Consider the following 20,212-nt stretch of genomic DNA (forward strand, 5'->3'; position numbering starts at 1 on the left):
TTGGGCTTTGGTCATTGGATTTGTGAGTTCGATTAAAATGAACGTTTGTTTATGAAATTTGCATAAAATTATAATTTCAACTTTAAATTATAATTTTAATTTTCAAATTCTAAATTCTTCTAAAAGTAAGATTGAAGTCAACTTTTTTTCAAATATAAAATTTGACTCCTTAGCTCAAGAAAAAAGAAGTCTAGGAAATGAAAGTACGAGAAATAACAAATAATAACAAAAAAAAACATATAGTAACATAATATAAACTACAACAAATAATATGATAATTGAGATACAAGGAACAATAGATTGTAACAAATATTAAAGGACAGGAAACTACTGAAACAATACTATGACTATTAATATGAACATTGTCACCTACTATCATTTTATCTTAATTTGTGTCTTCCACACCCTTATATTCCGTGTCCTATGTAAGATGAAATTGCATCATATCCCATTTAATCACATTTCAGAATACTTCTTAGTCTACCTCTATCTCTCCTTAATATTTCTTTGATTTATCTCTACCACTCTTGAAATAATTTATAAATAACCTCTCACATCTTTGTATCACGACATATATGTATCTTCTCTCCAAGATCTTGTCCTCTGCTAAAGCTACTCCCATCTTGTCCTAGATATCTTCATTTCTAATCATATCTTTTTTAGTATGCATGCACTTCTATTTCAATATTCTTATGTCCATAACTTTTATCTTATGAACATAAAAGTTCTTAATTGACAACCAGACAACTGAGCTGGTCTCACCCTCCCTTACATTGACTGACATCCTTATCTATATTTTCATTCAAGATATTTGAAATTTTTCTCTTTTGAATAACATATATATCAAACCTTACTTTCATGATAAACTTGTATATACGTCACTAAACTTATGATCTAATTTTTTTTTAAATACTACTACAATAAATAAGTAAAAATGAATCAATTGATAACTAAGCTGATTTTAAATCCATGTCCAACCGGCCCTAAATCCAAAGGCTTACAATTTTTGGCAAATTGACATCCACCAAACAAAAAGATTCAAAATTATTGGTGAAGTCATCAGTGACAAAAGTTACACGTATACAATCGCACCACGATAAAATGTCCAAGCGACGATACATTAGCATTACCCATCCGAAAAAATCGCCTAAGCAAAGCTAAGCTAAGTTCTTCCCGCCGGTGTTTATATATCACCTTCTCCGGTCACAATTCCTTCTTTTTCTCTCTCTAAAACATTCCATCAATAAGCATAGATTAGAGAGAGAAAATGGGATAACCTTCAATCCCCCTCACCAAAAACCCTAAGTTTCTCTCTCCTCGTTTCTCGGACATTGAAGCCCTAGGGTTCGAGTTCTGTTGTTTAATTGTCGTATAAGCTGAGGAGAGAGATATGTACAAAGAAAGAAGAGTTGGCGGTGGATCGAAGCCGGAGATGGGACGTGTAGGTGATAGGAAGAGATTAAATGAAGCCTTGGATAAGCACTTGGAGCGCTCATCTCCTTCTACCTCCACTACTACTGTCAGGGGTACTAATGGAAAGGATCATCGCTTTGCCTTGTCCAAATCCAAGGACCAGCTCAGAAACTCTGCTCCTCCTCCTCCTCCTGATAATAAGTGCTCTGATGGTATACACACTTTTTTTCCTTACGTCCTATATTATAATGATAAATTTATAGGGTGGAGTTTAAAATGTTAATGCATATATAGAAGGATGTATGTAGACATATTAGGTGTTCCGAAATGGAATGGAAATAGTCATATGTTGGAGTGAAGGGAGTATACTGTATTTATCTGTTATGTTGGTTGTTATCTAATTAAAGTTTTAGGTTTTAGAGGTTGAAATTTGGCTGCACAATTTCATTTTTACTTTAATGATTATGAAAATTAATTGGGAAGAGTAATTATGATCAAATTACATTTTAAAGCATGATGAGAAGATCAGGAGTCCTACAAGTGTTGAAGCTTGTTCTGCATTTGGTGACATTAAAGCTTCATGTGGCACCAGGTTGTTGATTCTAGTGTTAGTGTTGTTATTAATGGCTATGATCATATCATTCACCTTGTCTACTAAAATGCCTACTCCATTCCTACATCTCTAGCCTTGGTTCCTACCAATTTGGTTTCCTGGACACATGCTACATTGATCAACATGGTGCATAGGGACCACTTCAAGAGGATATGATGAAGCGCATGGATTTTTTGGCTTTGGGGATATAAATGATGGAGGAGTGTCTCTTTTGGACATCACGGTAGCTTTTGAGCTGGTCATAGTTAACTTGAGCTTTCATAAGAGGGAGGAACACTTGGTGACCTATCGTAGTGTAGTGTCTAATGCACACAAAGATTACCTGCTCCTTAGGAAGTGTGATTGAGGTTTTCTCAAAAAAGGAAGTGTGGTAGAGATAACTGCGATGACCACAAGTTTATTTCGAGTGAGAATCTTACAACCATTATAAACTCGTGGCTATGAATTTCGATATCAAGAGAAAAATGTAAAAGAGAACTTCATATGACCAGCCAAGGATTAGATGGGGAAGCCTGACTGAGGCTAAAGCTCAGGAGATTATGGATAATTTGGTGACTGTAGGGGCTTGGGGCAGTGTTAAGTATGCAAATAGTATGTGGGCTAGTACAACTGACTGCATCAGAGTAGCAAGTCCCTGATATATCCTGATACAAGTGTTAGTTCAGCATGTTGGAGACTTACTTGGGAATTAAAGGATGGTATCGTTGCAACATCACCTATCCATTTGTGAGATATGAATGAAAACAAACTTCTACTGTTATTTCAAAGAGCGGATATGCACGTAACAATAAGCTTATAATCAGTAAATAAATTCAGACTTATCTTCCAGGATGAACATAGTAGCTTTCTTTAGCTATAATAAGTGAAACAATTCAGGCGAATCTTCATGCATTTTTGCTCTTTTTTTCTTTTGGCACTTCCTAGGGTGGATCATGGATGAGCATTTGTCACTTGCATGAGACTAAGCCATGCCATTTATTTTGCATCTGATTGCTTTATGAAGTCCTCACATTAATTATACTTGATGGTTACAATTAAGGTCCTGATGTAGGACTTTCCTCCAGAAAAAAAGAAATAGAATATAAAAGGCATAATACATAAATGTGCCCCTTAACTTGACCTCATTTCACATTCATGCCTTTCGACTTTGGGTATGCACAAGTAGACACTTAAACTTGTATAAACTTGAACAATTTAACACATGAGTCTTAAGTGGCACAACACACGTAGGACAAAATGATATGTAGGATGTCATGTAGGACATGTGCGTCTATTTGTTCAACTTTATACAAGTTTAAGTTTAAGTGTCTACTTGTGCACACCTAAAATTGAAGGACATATATGTGATTTGAAACCTAGTTAAAGGGCATATTTATGTATTAATATAAAAATACAAGGCCCTGAAGTGGCACAACACATGTAGGACAAAATGATATGTAGGATGTCATGTAGGACATGTGTGTCTATTTGTTCAACTTTATACAAGTTTAAGTTGTGTCCAGTGTTACAAAAGGCGAGCGCCTCCTCGCCTTTGGCGAGAGGCGAGGCGAGGCGATGCTTCCTCGCCATTCTCCACTGCGGCGAGGCGAGATCGAAATGGCGATGTGTGGCAACGTATGGCGACAGCAAAGGGGCCGCCTTTTTAATTAAAAAAATTTAAAAATATTTGACTTAACAATATTAGTCAAAATTAGGATTTTTTTTTTGTACTTTTGAAATTGCTGCTTTCTCCCTCGCGATTGAACTCTTCTCCCTCGCGATTGACCTCTTCTCGACTTCTCCATCGCGACTCTCTTCTCCCTCGCTGTCTTCTCCCTCGCGACAGACTTCTCCAGTTCTCCCTCGCTCTCTTCTCAGTCGCGACAGACTTCTCCAGTACTCCCTCGCGATTCTGTTCTCCAGTTCTCCCTCGCGACTCTCTTCTCAGTTCTCCCCTCGCGACTCTCTGCTGCTGCGGCCTGCGAGATATATCGTTTTCTCTGTTCTCTTTCTTCAATTTTTTTTTAGTTCTGTTTTTCTCGTGTAAGCAGTGCTTACTGCTTTGTGTGATTTTTTCTTTTAAAATTATAGGCAGTCAATTAAAAAAAAATCTTTCCAGTTTTCTAATTATTATTCCAATATTCCTAAACAGTGAATTAATTGAATTCAATAACTAATGGCGAATGCTAGCAAAAAGAGGGATATTGGATGGAATTATGGCACTCAAGGAGCGACGAAAGATTCGGTTAATTGTAACTTTTGTGGGAGTACTTTTAATGGTGGAATAACTCGCCACAAACAACATTTAGTGGGTGGTTTCAAGAATGTTAAACAATGTGCCGCTTGTCCGTCGGAGATTAGAGAAGAAGTAAGGGCTTATATGCAAAACAAAATCGCTAATAATCCCAAATTTCAAGTGAGGTAGCCGGAAGAATATATTGATGTTGATGCTCTTGATGAAATGGATGACTATGCGGAAATGATGCCTCCCTCCAAAACTCAAAAGATATCTTCTAGTGGAGGTTCATCCACCGCACGGAATGTGACGAAAGGACCTTTGAACCTCTATTTATCACAGAAATCAACACAAAAAGGAGGCTTTGAAAAAGGAGGAGGAATTGATGAAACAAAGAAAATTCTAAGAGAGCGTGTGGTAAGTGCTTTTGCAATTTGGATGTATGATGCCGAGCTCCCTTTTAATTGCGTCAATCACAAATCATTCGATAAATTTATTGAGGCGGTTGGACAACATGGCCCCGGAATGAAGCCTCCTACATTCCATGAAGTTAGAGTCACTCACCTTAAAAAAAGAGGTGGATAAAGTAGACAAAATTGTTGATGAGCATAAAGTGCAATGGACAAAGTTTGGATGTTCCATTATGATGGACAAATGGACGGCACGAAATAGCAAAATGATCATCAATATTTTGGTGAATTCTCCAATCGGTAGTGTATTTCTTGGTTCTGTTGATGCTAGCAATGAATCTACTGATTCCACCAAAATGTACAAGTTATTTGAAAGCACTATCGAAAGAATTGGACTGGAAAATATTGTACAAATTGTCACCGATAATGCTAGTGAGAATGTCAAAGCGGGAAGTATGATGATGGATGCGTACCCACACATTTATTGGATTCCATGTGCCGCTCATTGCATCAACTTGATATTTGGTGACATATTCAAGGTTAAGCCATATGCTTCCGGTAATCAACCTATCCTTTAACTTTCTTTATAGTCAATAATTCATTAGCTACTAATTAATATAATTTAATCTTTCTGTAACAGTTTTTAAGAAGGCCATCAGAATCCATTCTTATATTAGTCAAAGGCCATTGTTGTTAAACTTGATGAGAAAATTCACTAAAGAAAGAAATTTGGTGAAACCGGCCAAGACAAGATTTGCAACGACATTCTTAACTTTGAGAGCTATGTACATACAAAGAAAAAACTTGAAAACTTTAGTCCTCTCAACCGAATGGAATTCAAGTAAATTTGCAAAGGTAACTTTGGGGAAAGAAGTTGTCAATCTTATTATATCTGTCCACTTTTGGAATGATGTTGTTCGGGCACTTACAATTTGTGGCCCTTTGACAAAAGTGCTTCGTTTGGTGGATGGGGAGAAAAAATCACCAATGGGTTATATTTATGAAGCAATGGATAGAGCCAAAGAAGCTATTGCACATGGTTTTCGTGGAGTTAGAAGCAATATGAGAAAGTGTATGAAATTATTGATGCAAGGTGGTCAGAACAACTCCATCGGCCTTTGCATGCTGCAGGCCATGTTTTGAACCCAGGATTATATTATAAAGCTCAAGAAGAGGGAACTTTAGCAAAGATTCTATGGACCGAGTATATTGTATGTGTTGAGAAGTTGGTCCATGATACAACAATACAAGATGCACTAGTCGCTGAGCTTCCTAAGTACAAAATGGCGGATGGACTATTTGGTTGTGGTCCGGCTAAAAGAGCTAGAGACACAAGGTCACCGGGTAAGTGGGTTGATTTAGATCTTACTTAAATTATTTGACTTATTTATAGTCACTAACCTTTAAATTTATTTTATTATAGTTGAATGGTGGTCACTATTTGGTAGTGAAACACCAAACTTGCAAAAGTTTGGCCAACCCTAGTACGAGAGGACTGGGTTGGGCCATAAAAGTATTAAGCCTAGCTCATCCGGATGTGAGGGAAATTGGAGTGTGTTTGAACACGTAAGTAAAAATTTATATCCTAATTTTCATATTATATTATTATCAATATCAACTAGTTAATATCAATAACTTATGCACAGATTCATTCCAAAAAGAGGAATAGGCTTACACTATCGCGTCTCAATGATCTAGTGTACATNAGTGCTTTTGCAATTTGGATGTATGATGCCGAGCTCCCTTTTAATTGCGTCAATCACAAATCATTCGATAAATTTATTGAGGCGGTTGGACAACATGGCCCCGGAATGAAGCCTCCTACATTCCATGAAGTTAGAGTCACTCACCTTAAAAAAAGAGGTGGATAAAGTAGACAAAATTGTTGATGAGCATAAAGTGCAATGGACAAAGTTTGGATGTTCCATTATGATGGACAAATGGACGGCACGAAATAGCAAAATGATCATCAATATTTTGGTGAATTCTCCAATCGGTAGTGTATTTCTTGGTTCTGTTGATGCTAGCAATGAATCTACTGATTCCACCAAAATGTACAAGTTATTTGAAAGCACTATCGAAAGAATTGGACTGGAAAATATTGTACAAATTGTCACCGATAATGCTAGTGAGAATGTCAAAGCGGGAAGTATGATGATGGATGCGTACCCACACATTTATTGGATTCCATGTGCCGCTCATTGCATCAACTTGATATTTGGTGACATATTCAAGGTTAAGCCATATGCTTCCGGTAATCAACCTATCCTTTAACTTTCTTTATAGTCAATAATTCATTAGCTACTAATTAATATAATTTAATCTTTCTGTAACAGTTTTTAAGAAGGCCATCAGAATCCATTCTTATATTAGTCAAAGGCCATTGTTGTTAAACTTGATGAGAAAATTCACTAAAGAAAGAAATTTGGTGAAACCGGCCAAGACAAGATTTGCAACGACATTCTTAACTTTGAGAGCTATGTACATACAAAGAAAAAACTTGAAAACTTTAGTCCTCTCAACCGAATGGAATTCAAGTAAATTTGCAAAGGTAACTTTGGGGAAAGAAGTTGTCAATCTTATTATATCTGTCCACTTTTGGAATGATGTTGTTCGGGCACTTACAATTTGTGGCCCTTTGACAAAAGTGCTTCGTTTGGTGGATGGGGAGAAAAAATCACCAATGGGTTATATTTATGAAGCAATGGATAGAGCCAAAGAAGCTATTGCACATGGTTTTCGTGGAGTTAGAAGCAATATGAGAAAGTGTATGAAATTATTGATGCAAGGTGGTCAGAACAACTCCATCGGCCTTTGCATGCTGCAGGCCATGTTTTGAACCCAGGATTATATTATAAAGCTCAAGAAGAGGGAACTTTAGCAAAGATTCTATGGACCGAGTATATTGTATGTGTTGAGAAGTTGGTCCATGATACAACAATACAAGATGCACTAGTCGCTGAGCTTCCTAAGTACAAAATGGCGGATGGACTATTTGGTTGTGGTCCGGCTAAAAGAGCTAGAGACACAAGGTCACCGGGTAAGTGGGTTGATTTAGATCTTACTTAAATTATTTGACTTATTTATAGTCACTAACCTTTAAATTTATTTTATTATAGTTGAATGGTGGTCACTATTTGGTAGTGAAACACCAAACTTGCAAAAGTTTGGCCAACCCTAGTACGAGAGGACTGGGTTGGGCCATAAAAGTATTAAGCCTAGCTCATCCGGATGTGAGGGAAATTGGAGTGTGTTTGAACACGTAAGTAAAAATTTATATCCTAATTTTCATATTATATTATTATCAATATCAACTAGTTAATATCAATAACTTATGCACAGATTCATTCCAAAAAAAGGAATAGGCTTACACTATCGCGTCTCAATGATCTAGTGTACATTAAGTACAATAGAACATTGAAACGTCGTTATGAAGCTCGTGATCTTATTGATCCAATTCGCTTGGATAACATAGATGATTCAAATGAATGGTTAGTTGGATGCCCCGAAGATCAAGATGATGAACTAGTATATGAGGATGATGATCTTACTTGGGGTAGTGTTGCTACGGCAATTGGAGCGGACGAGAGTATCTATCATCTTAGGGGACTTTCTTCAAGATCAAGAGCACTTGACAAGGGCAAAGGAGTATAAAGTACATCTACAAGTTCATCTTCAAGTAGGACTCAGACACTAATTGATGAAGAATACGAGGAGGAAGAAGATGAAGAGCAATATAATGATGTAGAGGATTTTGATCTTCAAGAGTTGGATAATTTTGAAGAAGAATAGACTTTTAAAGTTTTAGTTTATTGTATTTTGAATTGTTTGGTCTTTAAAGTTTTAGACATTTTAGTATCTATTATTGGTTTTTGAATTGAATATTTGCTAATATGTGTTATTGCTATTAAGATTTTGGATAAAATATGCAATTAAATATTTTTAATTTTTGGTATTAATTGGGGCCTTGATTCAAAAAGGCAAGCGCCTCGCCGCTCGCCTCGCCGCGTGGCGAGGCAGGTCCTTGTCGCCTTTTGTCGCCTCTCGTCGTCCACAACACTGGTTGTGTCTACTTGTGCACACACAAAGTTGAAGGGCATAAATGTGATTTGAAACCTAGTTAAAGGGCATAGTTATGTATTAATATAAAAATTCAAGGCCCTGATATATCTTGATAAGAAGAACGTAAGGTCTTGATATAAGACTCGTGTTTAGAGATTATGATGGCATTTACCCTTAGAATTTTCCAATCCAAGAGGATGATCATTCTGTGAGATACATAGTTAGTAGCACGCATTGAGTTCATTAAATGAACATCACTTGACCTCAGCCAAAAGGTCGAGAAAAGTTTCATTAAATGAGCATTGAAGAGGAAGATAACATGTATTCATTTCTTGCTCCAATTAGCCAACTGATCGGGTTGATTTTTGGCATACTTCCACCCTATTTCTCTTCTAGTTATATAGCAAAACTAGACTCGTCGCTCTTTGAAATTGAAAAAGAAAAGGGATGTCAAGAAAACCTAGTCTCCTTTTCCCAGTTTCCACTAGTCAAATAACTCCAGATGCGAAGGTATTACTTCTGCTTTTTAATGGGTACAACAATCAACATAGACTATAGTGAAAAATGCATCTCTAAAGTACAGCCCTTCGAGAAAGATTTTGAGAGCTTGCTAAGTAACTTGAACCCGTGCAAGGGCCAATGCTCATCTATCCCCTTTCCACAATCTTGGCTAAAAAGAAAAGAGCAACTATAATAGGGAAAAGATAAAATTTAACACAAGTAGAATATCTTTTTAACTTAAAATAAAATAAAATTTGAACACAAGTGGAACATCTTAAATAGCTTGTTCCTCATCGGATCCTTTTATAGTCTTTTGTTTAGATGGTAACAAATTTTATATAGTCTAAAAGCACAAAGGTTGTACTGGCCATAATTACTGGAAAAATGTATCAAAATATACATCAGAAATTTCTCTCTCCTTACAGAATCCTAGAGCATATAGAATAGCTTCTGAATCTCTTGTGATTCTTGTTTTACACCAAAAATAGAACAGCAGCACATAATGTATTTTTATCTTCTGGATTGAACTACCATCTTCAAAACATCTAGAGATCCTTTCTTTCCACATAATCCTTCTTTAGTATTAAAAGTTGGTAATAATAAGATAAATGTTTGAAATTTTGAGGACTTCAATTGGCTGGTTTTGACCAGTGAATCAATGAACTAGGTGTTTTAATAAGGAAAATATTGGTTTAGTCCATGGGATCAGCTGAATGAAGCACCTTTTAAATTTCCCAAACACTTCAAAAGTGCTTGAAAGCTATTTTGGCTTTAAAGCACAAGCCAATCAAAGCAGGCTCTTAATCCATGAGCTCAGATTCATGTCTTATAATTTTAAGATTTGCTAAGCAGTTTAACTGATTTTGTCCAGTTATGAAACTAAATTTTCTTGTAGTTTTTACTTTTGTTTTCCATTTGCAGCAGAATCTGAAACAGACAGTGAGGCATCAGATATTAGTGGTTCTGATGGAGAAGACACTTCATGGATCTCATGGTACTGCGGTCTACGTGGGAATGAGTTCTTCTGCGAAGTTGATGATGACTACATCCAAGATGACTTTAACCTGTGCGGTCTAAGCAGCCTTGTACCATATTATGATTATGCACTTGATCTGATTCTAGACGTCGAATCTTCTCATGGTGAGTTTTCTCTTTCCATATTGTGACCACTTCTTTCTGCTGTGTACAGTGATTTGCAAATTGCACATCTGAGTATCTAAGGTTACGGTCTGTCATGATTGGCTTGTTCCTCGCTGTATGTTGAGTGCACTAGAAATAAGTGCATGCATTAGCTTTGCGTATTATTGGGGGTCGTTTGGTAGTGTTTATAAGAATGGTGCTAAACAATATATATAATAATGCTTGTGTTGTTTCTTATTCATTGTTTGGGTTGGTGTGTTAAAAATAGCATGCATTGCATAATTCTTTTTAAATTATTTACTTACAAAGATACCCTGCGCAAATATAGTGGAATAGATGTAAAAAAGGTTTTGAGGGGAATTGATTCGTTAACCATGCTAATGGATGCATTAAATCCCTTGCATTACTATAATGGTTTTCCATGTATTAATAATACACAAAAGACTGAATAACTAATACTTGTATTAGTTATACAAAGATTAAAAAAGTACCTAACAAGTTACTATTAATACACAAAGCTAATGAATGTTTGGTACACTTTTTCAACCAATTTGGTATTAAGGTGTACAACTAATACATGGAAATCAACTGTATTAGTAATGCGAGGGGTTTCAATGTATGCATTAGAATGATTTAAGACATAGGTGCCTCTGGAAAAAAACCTTCTCCACCTACTTGTGGAGGGTATTTTGTAAACAATTTTTTAGAAACTATGCAATGCCTGTTATTTTCAATACACCAAACCAAATACTACATAAGAAATAGTCTCAGCATAACTAATGCAAGCATAACTAATGCACTATTTTTATACACCATACCAAACAACCCCTTAGTCAATAGCAGTTGTAGTTGATGAAAATTAGACGGACCAAATTACAAATGGTTTGACATTTAGAGAGATTTGTTTGCCGTCATGGATCTAACAATAATATTAGCTGATATTTGTTACTCTCAGGTGGAATGTCTTAATAATCTGTATTGCTTGCATTAAGATGATTGTTTCATTACTAACAATTAAATAAAAAAGAGATGATTGTTGTATTAGTTTCCCATGTATTGTTCTTGCTGTACTAGTATGCATCTGGATGCTTCTTATGCTTTGCTAGTTTGAAGGTAATCATGTATTCTTCTATGAGTTTTAAAGGACGCCAGAGAGGAGGTCTATTTGTATATAAGTTCTCTGAAAGTAGAGGTTGATTTGGTGACTGTTCGAAGTGAAATAGCTCCCCAGCTTTTACTGTGAATGAAGGCTGGTTTTGTCGACTTAGCGTCCTGTATAATTTTATATTCTTGTCATAAATATGCCAAGTGAATAATCTACCAGTCAAAGAAACAGTATTAACATTGGAGCTGTATTTTGTTGAAAGTAAACATCTTATTTGGATAAGACTGTTTAGAGGGGGTTTGTAATTGGTATTTTCTTATATCTTAGAGGAGAACTTTGGTTTTTTATAGTTACCACAGTAGTAATTTTGAAGAAATTTCTCTATATAAGATTTTAGTAAATTAGAGATATGTGGTTGTTCTGAGGAACATTTCTCCATGCCATTATAGAAGTCATGTTTACACCGTTAGCATTTAAAAAGGTCCTCTGCCTGTTATCTTGTGGTAGTTTCTCAAAGGTCATATGATCGATGAGAATGCCTGAAATGTGTAGGTGATATGTTTACAGAAGAACAGAATGAACTAGTTGAATCAGCAGCAGAGATGCTTTATGGTCTAATACATGCCCGCTACATCTTGACAACAAAGGGACTCGCTGCTATGGTAAGAATTTTTGTAGCATTGAAAATTATATGTGGTCATAGCTATAATAATTGGAAGGTATCTGGTCTTTTCAGTTAGAGAAGTACAAGAATGCTGAGTTTGGGAGATGTCCAAGAGTTTACTGCTGTGGACAACCATGCCTCCCTGTTGGCCAGTCAGACATTCCTCGACAAAGCAGGGTGAATATATACTGTCCTCGATGTGAAGATGCGTATACACCTCGGTCAAGATATCATGAGAGTATCCTTTTTGTTCTGCTTTGTTATTTCTTAATGCAACCATCAACATACTGTCTGCATTCCGTCATCTTGCCCCCTTCTCCTTTCATCTGAAATGTGTAAATCTAGGAACTTGAATGTTGTGATTTGAAAACAAAGGAATACATGAATGTGGTTTGCACGTCTCACCTACCATGAGAAGATTAAATGATTGGCGTAATCCTTTATCCTTACCTCTTTTCTTTTACCTCCATCAATTTCAATTTCTTAAGTTCCCTGTCATTTGCTATTTACTAATAATCCAAAACAAATGGAATCTGAAGCCTGTCTTTTTCTTTAAGGTTCAAAAGGTAGTGCAGTAGAACCATGTCTTGTATCTCCCTGCCTTGAATTGAGATTGGATCTTTCATCTCGTAGTGAAAAGTTTTAGAGGATATTGGTGTTCTGAGAAAATTGGGATGTTTAATGTACCTTAGAGTTGGCAGCAATTTTTGTCGTGTTAGCTTTTATTTGAGTCTCTTTTAATACTGTCAGAGATTTATAGGCCACTAGATAATATAGAGAACTTGCAGTATGTTTTTTTTTTTTGTATAATATTGTCCTGAGATGAGCTTAAATAGAGTTGCAATGTAAACGAGGGTAATATAGCTAACCCAACTTGTTGGGACTGAGACATAATTGTTTTGGTAGCATTTTCAATATCGGAATATCTTAAGAGTAAACGGTATCTTAGTTTCGAACCTTTCTTCCACAACAGCCACCATGTTTATTTTTCTCGTATTTTCTTTGAAATGCGTCAAACAAGTTGTGGATGGGTGGACAGATTTGAAGAGGGAATCAATCTGTAAACACTATTGAACTGTCCGACACAGAGACATTTTCTCCCAAGCAAGGCAGGGATGATGTTTTATTTTCTCCTCTTCATTTTTGCATACATATCAATGTCTCTTTGCATTTCCTTTACTATGTCAAAGACATTGATGGAGCTTACTTTGGAACCACATTTCCGCACCTGTTCTTGATGACTTATGGACACCTCAAGCCACAGAAGATTTCTCAGAGCTACGTTCCCAGAGTTTTTGGTTTCAAGGTCCACAAGCCTTGATCCTGGTAGTGTTACCTACTGTCTATGTTTTCCTTGTTAATGTGCTAGCAGAGGTAATGCTTTTAATAGCACATGTAGAATTGTAAGGTTCTGTTATAGGTTTTATTCTCATACAGGCTTTTGAAGATGCTGTGTGATAACAAATTTACTTGGACTACGTTTATGTATGAATACAATTCTCCCTTGCTACAGTTTGTGCTTTTTTTGTTACCCTGTGAGGATCTCTCAAATACTGCATTACAAACTATTCTGTAGCGTGAGTTGTATGTCAATGTACACCCAAGTATCGCAACTTGGATTTGACACATAATATTTTTTTGTACATACAGTTGACTTCTGGCCTGGGGTTTCAATTGAATGTCATTGTGTGTTCTTGAGTATACGTGATATGTCTCTAAAAGTCTTTCCCTTTTGACTTCTAGCTTTGCATTATTTTATCGGGTGAAAGATCTTATGTGCTGGTAAATTGTTAACTTTTGCATTGTGGCTGAGATAAGTCATTAAAATTCCAGCCTTGGGGGTTTGGTTAGGTTTAATGTCAAGTGTGACAAGAACACATCATGGATTAGGAAGTTGACTATGATAATATTTAAGTGGAGAAACGTAGAGCCGTAGAGGGATAGATTCATTATCAACGCACTTTGATAGCTCTACAACTGTACAACTCTAGCTAATTTTCGTATAAGATTTACACATTCCTAGGGGAAATTAATGCCAGAAGATGATTTAGAAGAACTGCAAAACTGCTTAGGAAGTATTAATCCTTAAATATGTTCCTTCAGATTATAAATAAGTGACCTAATTAATTAACCCCTGTTTTTCTACGTTTTGTTTTAACATGTAAACATTTTTATTGATTTTTCATCACAATTTATTCAATTCCTCAAATCCCAAACTACTGAATAGAACTTTCTTGGATGGCATCATATATGATGAATAACACCATCATTTCAGCACAAAATACAAGTAAATATTATTTAGTGTTTGAAAAAATCGAGTTGATCTCGTAAATGGTTACTCAATTAATCTTTGTTATCTTAGGATTTTCGTTATTTGACCTTTTCAATTAATTAAAAAAGGTTTATTATTGGGAAAATTGTATATAATAGCAAACTAATAACCTAAATTAAATGGAATAGCTAGTGTTTGATTTAATTGTGCTCCATAGCAAACATTAGCTAAAATTTGCCAGCCTCTCTTCCAAAAATCTCGCTCACCACTCTCCGTTCTCGCTTGCCTCTCTCGCTTTATACACAGAAGTGTATAATTCTGTTTCTGTTTTGTATAAAGCGAGAGAAAATTGTATATACACATGCAAAAATGTATATCTTCGTGTTATATATTTAATTATACAATTTACAAACATTTTACTTCAAATATTGCAGAGAAAAAGGCCAACGAATTATACAATTGCGAATTATACAATTGCAGTGAAATACAATTTTCTCTAGCTTTATACAACAGAAGTGTATATATTGTGTTTCTGTTTTTGTATAAAGCGAGAAAAACATATATCTTCTTGCTATACACTTATAATTATGCAATATACATACATTTTAATTCGATTCAACTGTATGCAAAACAAATTATACAATTGCAGCGAAATAGGCCATACAATTTTCTCTAGCTTTATACAACAGAAGTGTATATATTGTGTTTCTGTTTTTGTATAAAGCAAGAAAAACATATATCTTCTTGCTATACATTTATAATATGCAATATACATACATTTTAATTCGATTCAACTGTATGCAAAACAAATTATACAATTGCAGCGAAATAGGCCAGCGAATTATACAATTTAGGCCAGCGAATTATACAATTTAGGTCAGCGAATTACACAATTGTATATGTATAGCAAATTATACAGTTTTATGTTTGCTATGGAGCGCAATTATGCAAAGTTTGCTATAGCATATAAATATAAATTTTTTGTTTGCTATATGTGAAAGTTGCCCTTTATTATTTTCTTACATGATCATGACATTAGAATGTGGTATATCTCATGTCCCATTTCTGAAGTTAGTTAAGTTTTTCAAGTTTTTAGAACTTTGCCAATCATTTTAGGAATGTAAATTACTCTTACTCAAATTTTAAATTTGTCAATAGTATCTTTTACAACAACAACCAAAATAGTGTATTGAAACAAATGGCTAATATTTTGTTGACTTGAAACAATCCTATTATTATGAATAGATATCGCTTATAGATATTTCTTGTGTATAAATCTGTTATATGAATGTTGAATTTCTAAGTTATAAATATCAAAATAACACATGTATCGACCTTTTACCCCTAAATCATAAATTATAAAATATATTAAATTATTAAAATAACAATAAAACAAATAAAAGAATTGCAATTTGAAGTTAAAATTAATGAGATCAAAATGGCAAGTTATGGGCTTTATAAAGAGGGGTAAAGAAACTGCATTGACCCACATCCTTAGAGTCTTAAACCTTATATACTAAGCATGTCTTAAAATGGTAAGTTAGGGGCTTTATAAAGAGAATAAGGGAACTGCACCGATCCACATCTTAAAAGTGTCAAACCTTCTATACTAAGCAAATTTTCACTTCATAGGTCATCTAATATCTCAATGAGACAAATGAGAGCATGGAATTGGTTTAGGTCTTTCAAATATTAAACTAAATTATTTGTGTCGTGAATTTATAAATCAAACCAAACTAATAAAATTTGAGTTTTTCAACTTCAGAGTTTTTTGAATTTTCGGGGTTTTTTCGAATTTTGGAATTTTTCCGATAAAGTATTCATACAAACATATAATTTACTTGTACTTAAATATTTCTTTATTCCTATCAAAATGCAACTTCTAAGTTATTTCTCAAGAAAATAATAAAAAATTTGATGTGATTGATAACACTAAAATATTCAACAAAAAAATAATAATTAAATCGCATAAAACAAATATTGCAAATTAATAAGTCATAAAGAAATTTATATAATTTAAAGTACTAAATCATGCTAAAATAAGTTTAGTAAGTATTAGTTACATGACTAAATATTAAGCGAAAGTAAAATTAGATATGTATTTTAATTGTCTAATTAGATCATGTATTTTAATTGTCTAGATCTATGTAAAACTAAAAAACAAATATTCTGTTATAAACAATTTGTATTATAGTGAATGTCTATTTATGTGGAGTCCTAATAGGATATTGTTAGGAATCCTACTTGGGGACCAAGTAAGGTTTTCCCTATAAATAAAGGGTTTTCCTTCATTGTAAAGAAGATTTGTGGAAGATCTATGAATCCTGAATATACTTCAAGAGAAATAAGAAGTCTTTTCTCTTCTCCCTACTTTCTTCTTCTTCTAATTTCATATAGTTTCATAACACGTTATCAGCACGATTGTTCTATTCTTAAAGAATGATGAAGAAGACGAGAAAAGTACAAAAGAGATCTTGCATAAGTTATGCAATAAAGTTTTATATCTTCAAGGTATGATTTATCTTTACATCATAATTATTTATGTGACAAATCTGGAGTTACCATTTGGAGTAAGTATTTAAAATTTTATACGTTTAATTTAAACGGATGAGAAGAGAATTTCTTAATTTATTTTAATAATTGAATAAGCACAATTTAGTGAAAGATATGTTTTCAACCTTTATATGAGGTATGTGATCTATTAAGTTATATTTATTAACTACTAATGTTGATTATAAGAAATCAATAATCTCAATTCTGTGTGTAATTATAATGTACGATCATATTAATGATCATCAAAAGTGATAAAACTAAATTATTTTGAAGGCTTGAGGTTGAGCCTCATTGTGGGTAACACGATAGATTTAAGTTATATCGCACAAAAAGAATAAGACGATAGATTTACGTCCAATCGCACCAAGAGGGTAAGACATCAGAAGTCTTGATGCTTTGTGATGAAAGATGTTGGATTCAAGTCCCTCATTGATTTATGGCATAAGACGTTGAGTTTGAGTCTCAATGCACCATATTGATGATATTATGATGACTAAGGGAAATAATGAGTTTTTGATAAAATTAGTCATGAAATATATCTCGTAAAGCAGATCCATTCCCCAAAGTGAATGTAGCAGTGCATAAATGTCTAAAAGAAGACAATTGATTAAATGATGCACATGAATATGGAATGAGGTATTAAGTTATCAAAATTTGATGTACTTAGATGATTGTGTTTCATTCATGAAGAATGAGAGCCTTTGATAAATGGTAAAAATACAGATCCATTCTTTAGAGTGAATGAGGTGATAAGCCACCATTCTAGACGTGAATTTTCTTGTAATGATTGTTAGCAAGACAAGGTAATTGTGAGACCATCATAAACGAAAGTTGAAATTGAATTCTCTGCGTTCTAGGAACGTATACAAATATTTGTGGACCTAGTTATCCACCTTGTGGATTGTTTAGACTTAATGGTTCTAATAAATGTTTCTTCTATATGGTCTCATGTGTGCCTATTATTATCTCGCAACTTGATGTTTGCAAAAATGTTGGCACAAATAATATGTTACATGCACAATTTTTTTTCCAGATTAGTTCATTCAATGATGGGATCATGACTCACCTAAAGGGTGAAGTAATTGAGAAGAAATAAATCTGAAAATTACTCTTGGATAAATAAAATTGAAATTTACTCATATAATAGTAAATCAGAAATTTACTAAAGCAAAAGGCACATGACGTAGTAAACTTGGAGTTTACGAGTACTAATAATTTTATTAGTTGGCATGAATAATTTGGTCATCCAAAGATGTGCATACTGAGTAATGGACAAACATTGAAAAACTAGAAGATTCTTCAAGAATTCTTTACGTTGTTTGTTGTCGTGATAAAGTTGATTGGATCAACTAAAGTTAGGACTAAATCCCTAAATTCTGAAAAGTATAAAAGGTGAATATGGGCCCATTTACCTATCATGTGATATGATAAAAAGATGCATCAATAAGATAATCACATGTGCGTTTGTTGTCAACTTGCAGTTTGACATTCGCAAAATTGTTTGTGCAAAAATAATTGAGTTAAGAGCACAATTTCAGAATGTGTAATCAAGACAATTTATCTTGATAATATTGATAAATACTCAAGATGATGTGACATTAAATGTCTCATATAGTGAATCATTGCTTATGAAAATAAAGTTTCATATGTTGATATGAAATATGATATTACATACAAACATAATTGTATGAATCAAAACAATAAGTTATGATCAATTTTTCTGTTAATTGGTTTATGGTCAGGGACCAATAGTTTTCATCTGATAATTTTGATGTGCAATATATGATTAATGCATATACTATGATGCACAAAGATAGATTCTCCAAAAGATTGAGATATATGTTAGGTTGTCTAACATAAGGGGGAGACTAGAAGCAACACAAGAGTTGTAAATACATCTATTGAATGTCCCTTAAGGATAAAGTCTATGACATGAATGAAGCATGATAGACTAATCAATTCTAAATAAAATAATCCTTGAAAAAGGGGGAGGATCAAAGAATCAAAATGATCATAATAAGGAAACAATGTGCTCTTGGAGAGCCTACGACATAACACTCTATGAAACCTCATGAGAGGGGTAGCTACCTAAAAAATAATGAAGTGATGAGATCTCAATAAGTTTTGTCGTGTTGTGAATCGATACAAAATGGTTTATCGTTGACGATATCTTTGATACAATAGCGCGCAATATTGTAAAAGATTATAAGGATATGAATTTTACATCTATTAAAGCATGCTTGTGTAGAAATAATTATCAAGTGAAAAGTGGAATGATGCATCTTGGTAAGCGTAAAGCTTATTTGACTTGCAATCTAGGCACTAAAAGATGTCATACATCTAACTTGAATGTTATTGCTTGACAAAATTAAATATCCAATGGGTTCAAAATCTAGAGCATATACAAGTATTATTATGCAAGTTGATGACTAGAATTGGAACTCTTGAAGTGTTTTCAAAAGGCAATAGATTATTTGCTTAAAGAAGTTAAAGTAAGGAACTTGCAGAAATATTTGATCTTGAAGGAAAGATTCATGAAAGCAGATAGAAGAAAACATATTTCGTCAAAGTTTTTCTACTCATGAGCTCCCAAGAATGGTGATATTAACATGCAATAGGTTTGTTCAAGTAATATTATTGTTGATTTATTCACCAAGTATCTACCAATTACAACTTTCAAAAAGATGGTGCACAAGCTTGGAAAACGAAGATTCTAGTCTCTGAATTGATGTTGTCATTAGGGGGAGTTAATACGCGATGTACTCTTTTTCCTCACAAGGTTTTGTCCCATTGGGTTTTCCTTGTAAGGTTTTTAATGAGGCATCCATAATGCGTATTATTAGATATGTGTACTCTTTTTCCTTCACTAGATTTTTTTCCCACTGGGTTTTATCTAGTAAGGTTTTAACGAGGCACATAATCTACCGACATTCAAGGGGGAGTGTTATAAACAATTTGTATTATAGTGAATGTCTATTTATGTGGAGTCCTAATAGGATATTGTTAGTAATCCTACTTGGGGACCAAGTAAGGTTTTCCCTATAAATAAAGGGTTTTCCTTCATTGTAAAGAAGATTTGTGGAAGATCTATGAATCCTGAATATACTTCAAGAGAAATAAGAAGTCTTTTCTCTTCTCCCTACTTTCTTCTTCTTCTAATTTCATATAGTTTCATAACATATTCAATATTATTGTGATTCTTAGTGTTGAATTTATTTTCTTTTTGCATTAGTATTAATTTGATTTTTCTGAGAGCACTTTATT

General features: G+C 34.0%; 2 protein-coding genes across 7 annotated transcripts; both read left to right on the forward strand.

Annotated features, from left to right (window-relative positions):
- Positions 1-1,107: 1,107 nt before the first annotated feature.
- LOC107023210 (casein kinase II subunit beta-3) lies at positions 1,108-13,768 on the forward strand. Of its 6 annotated transcripts, none has more exons than XM_015223828.2 (5): positions 1,108-1,625; positions 10,136-10,354; positions 12,027-12,121; positions 12,196-12,361; positions 13,314-13,768. In XM_015223828.2, exons 1-5 carry the CDS (start codon positions 1,391-1,393, stop codon positions 13,442-13,444), a joined length of 846 nt encoding a protein of 281 aa, XP_015079314.1. In that variant the 5' UTR covers positions 1,108-1,390; the 3' UTR covers positions 13,445-13,768. The 6 variants fall into 6 exon arrangements, 4 of the variants coding, with proteins under 4 accessions (XP_015079314.1, XP_015079313.1, XP_015079312.1 ...); XM_015223827.2 differs by having other exon boundaries at positions 10,139-10,354; positions 12,012-12,121; XM_015223826.2 differs by having other exon boundaries at positions 1,109-1,625; positions 12,012-12,121.
- On the forward strand, positions 6,364-8,597 carry LOC107023208. The gene is made up of 4 exons (XM_027917441.1): positions 6,364-6,905; positions 6,988-7,691; positions 7,771-7,913; positions 7,994-8,597. The coding sequence occupies exons 1-2, from the start codon at positions 6,482-6,484 to the stop codon at positions 7,488-7,490; spliced, it is 927 nt and encodes a 308-aa protein (XP_027773242.1). The 5' UTR covers positions 6,364-6,481; the 3' UTR covers positions 7,491-7,691; positions 7,771-7,913; positions 7,994-8,597.
- Positions 13,769-20,212: the final 6,444 nt, after the last annotated feature.

The sequence above is a fragment of the Solanum pennellii genome, chromosome 6 (assembly GCF_001406875.1).
Source record: "Solanum pennellii chromosome 6, SPENNV200".
Classification (NCBI taxonomy): Eukaryota; Viridiplantae; Streptophyta; class Magnoliopsida; order Solanales; family Solanaceae; genus Solanum; species Solanum pennellii.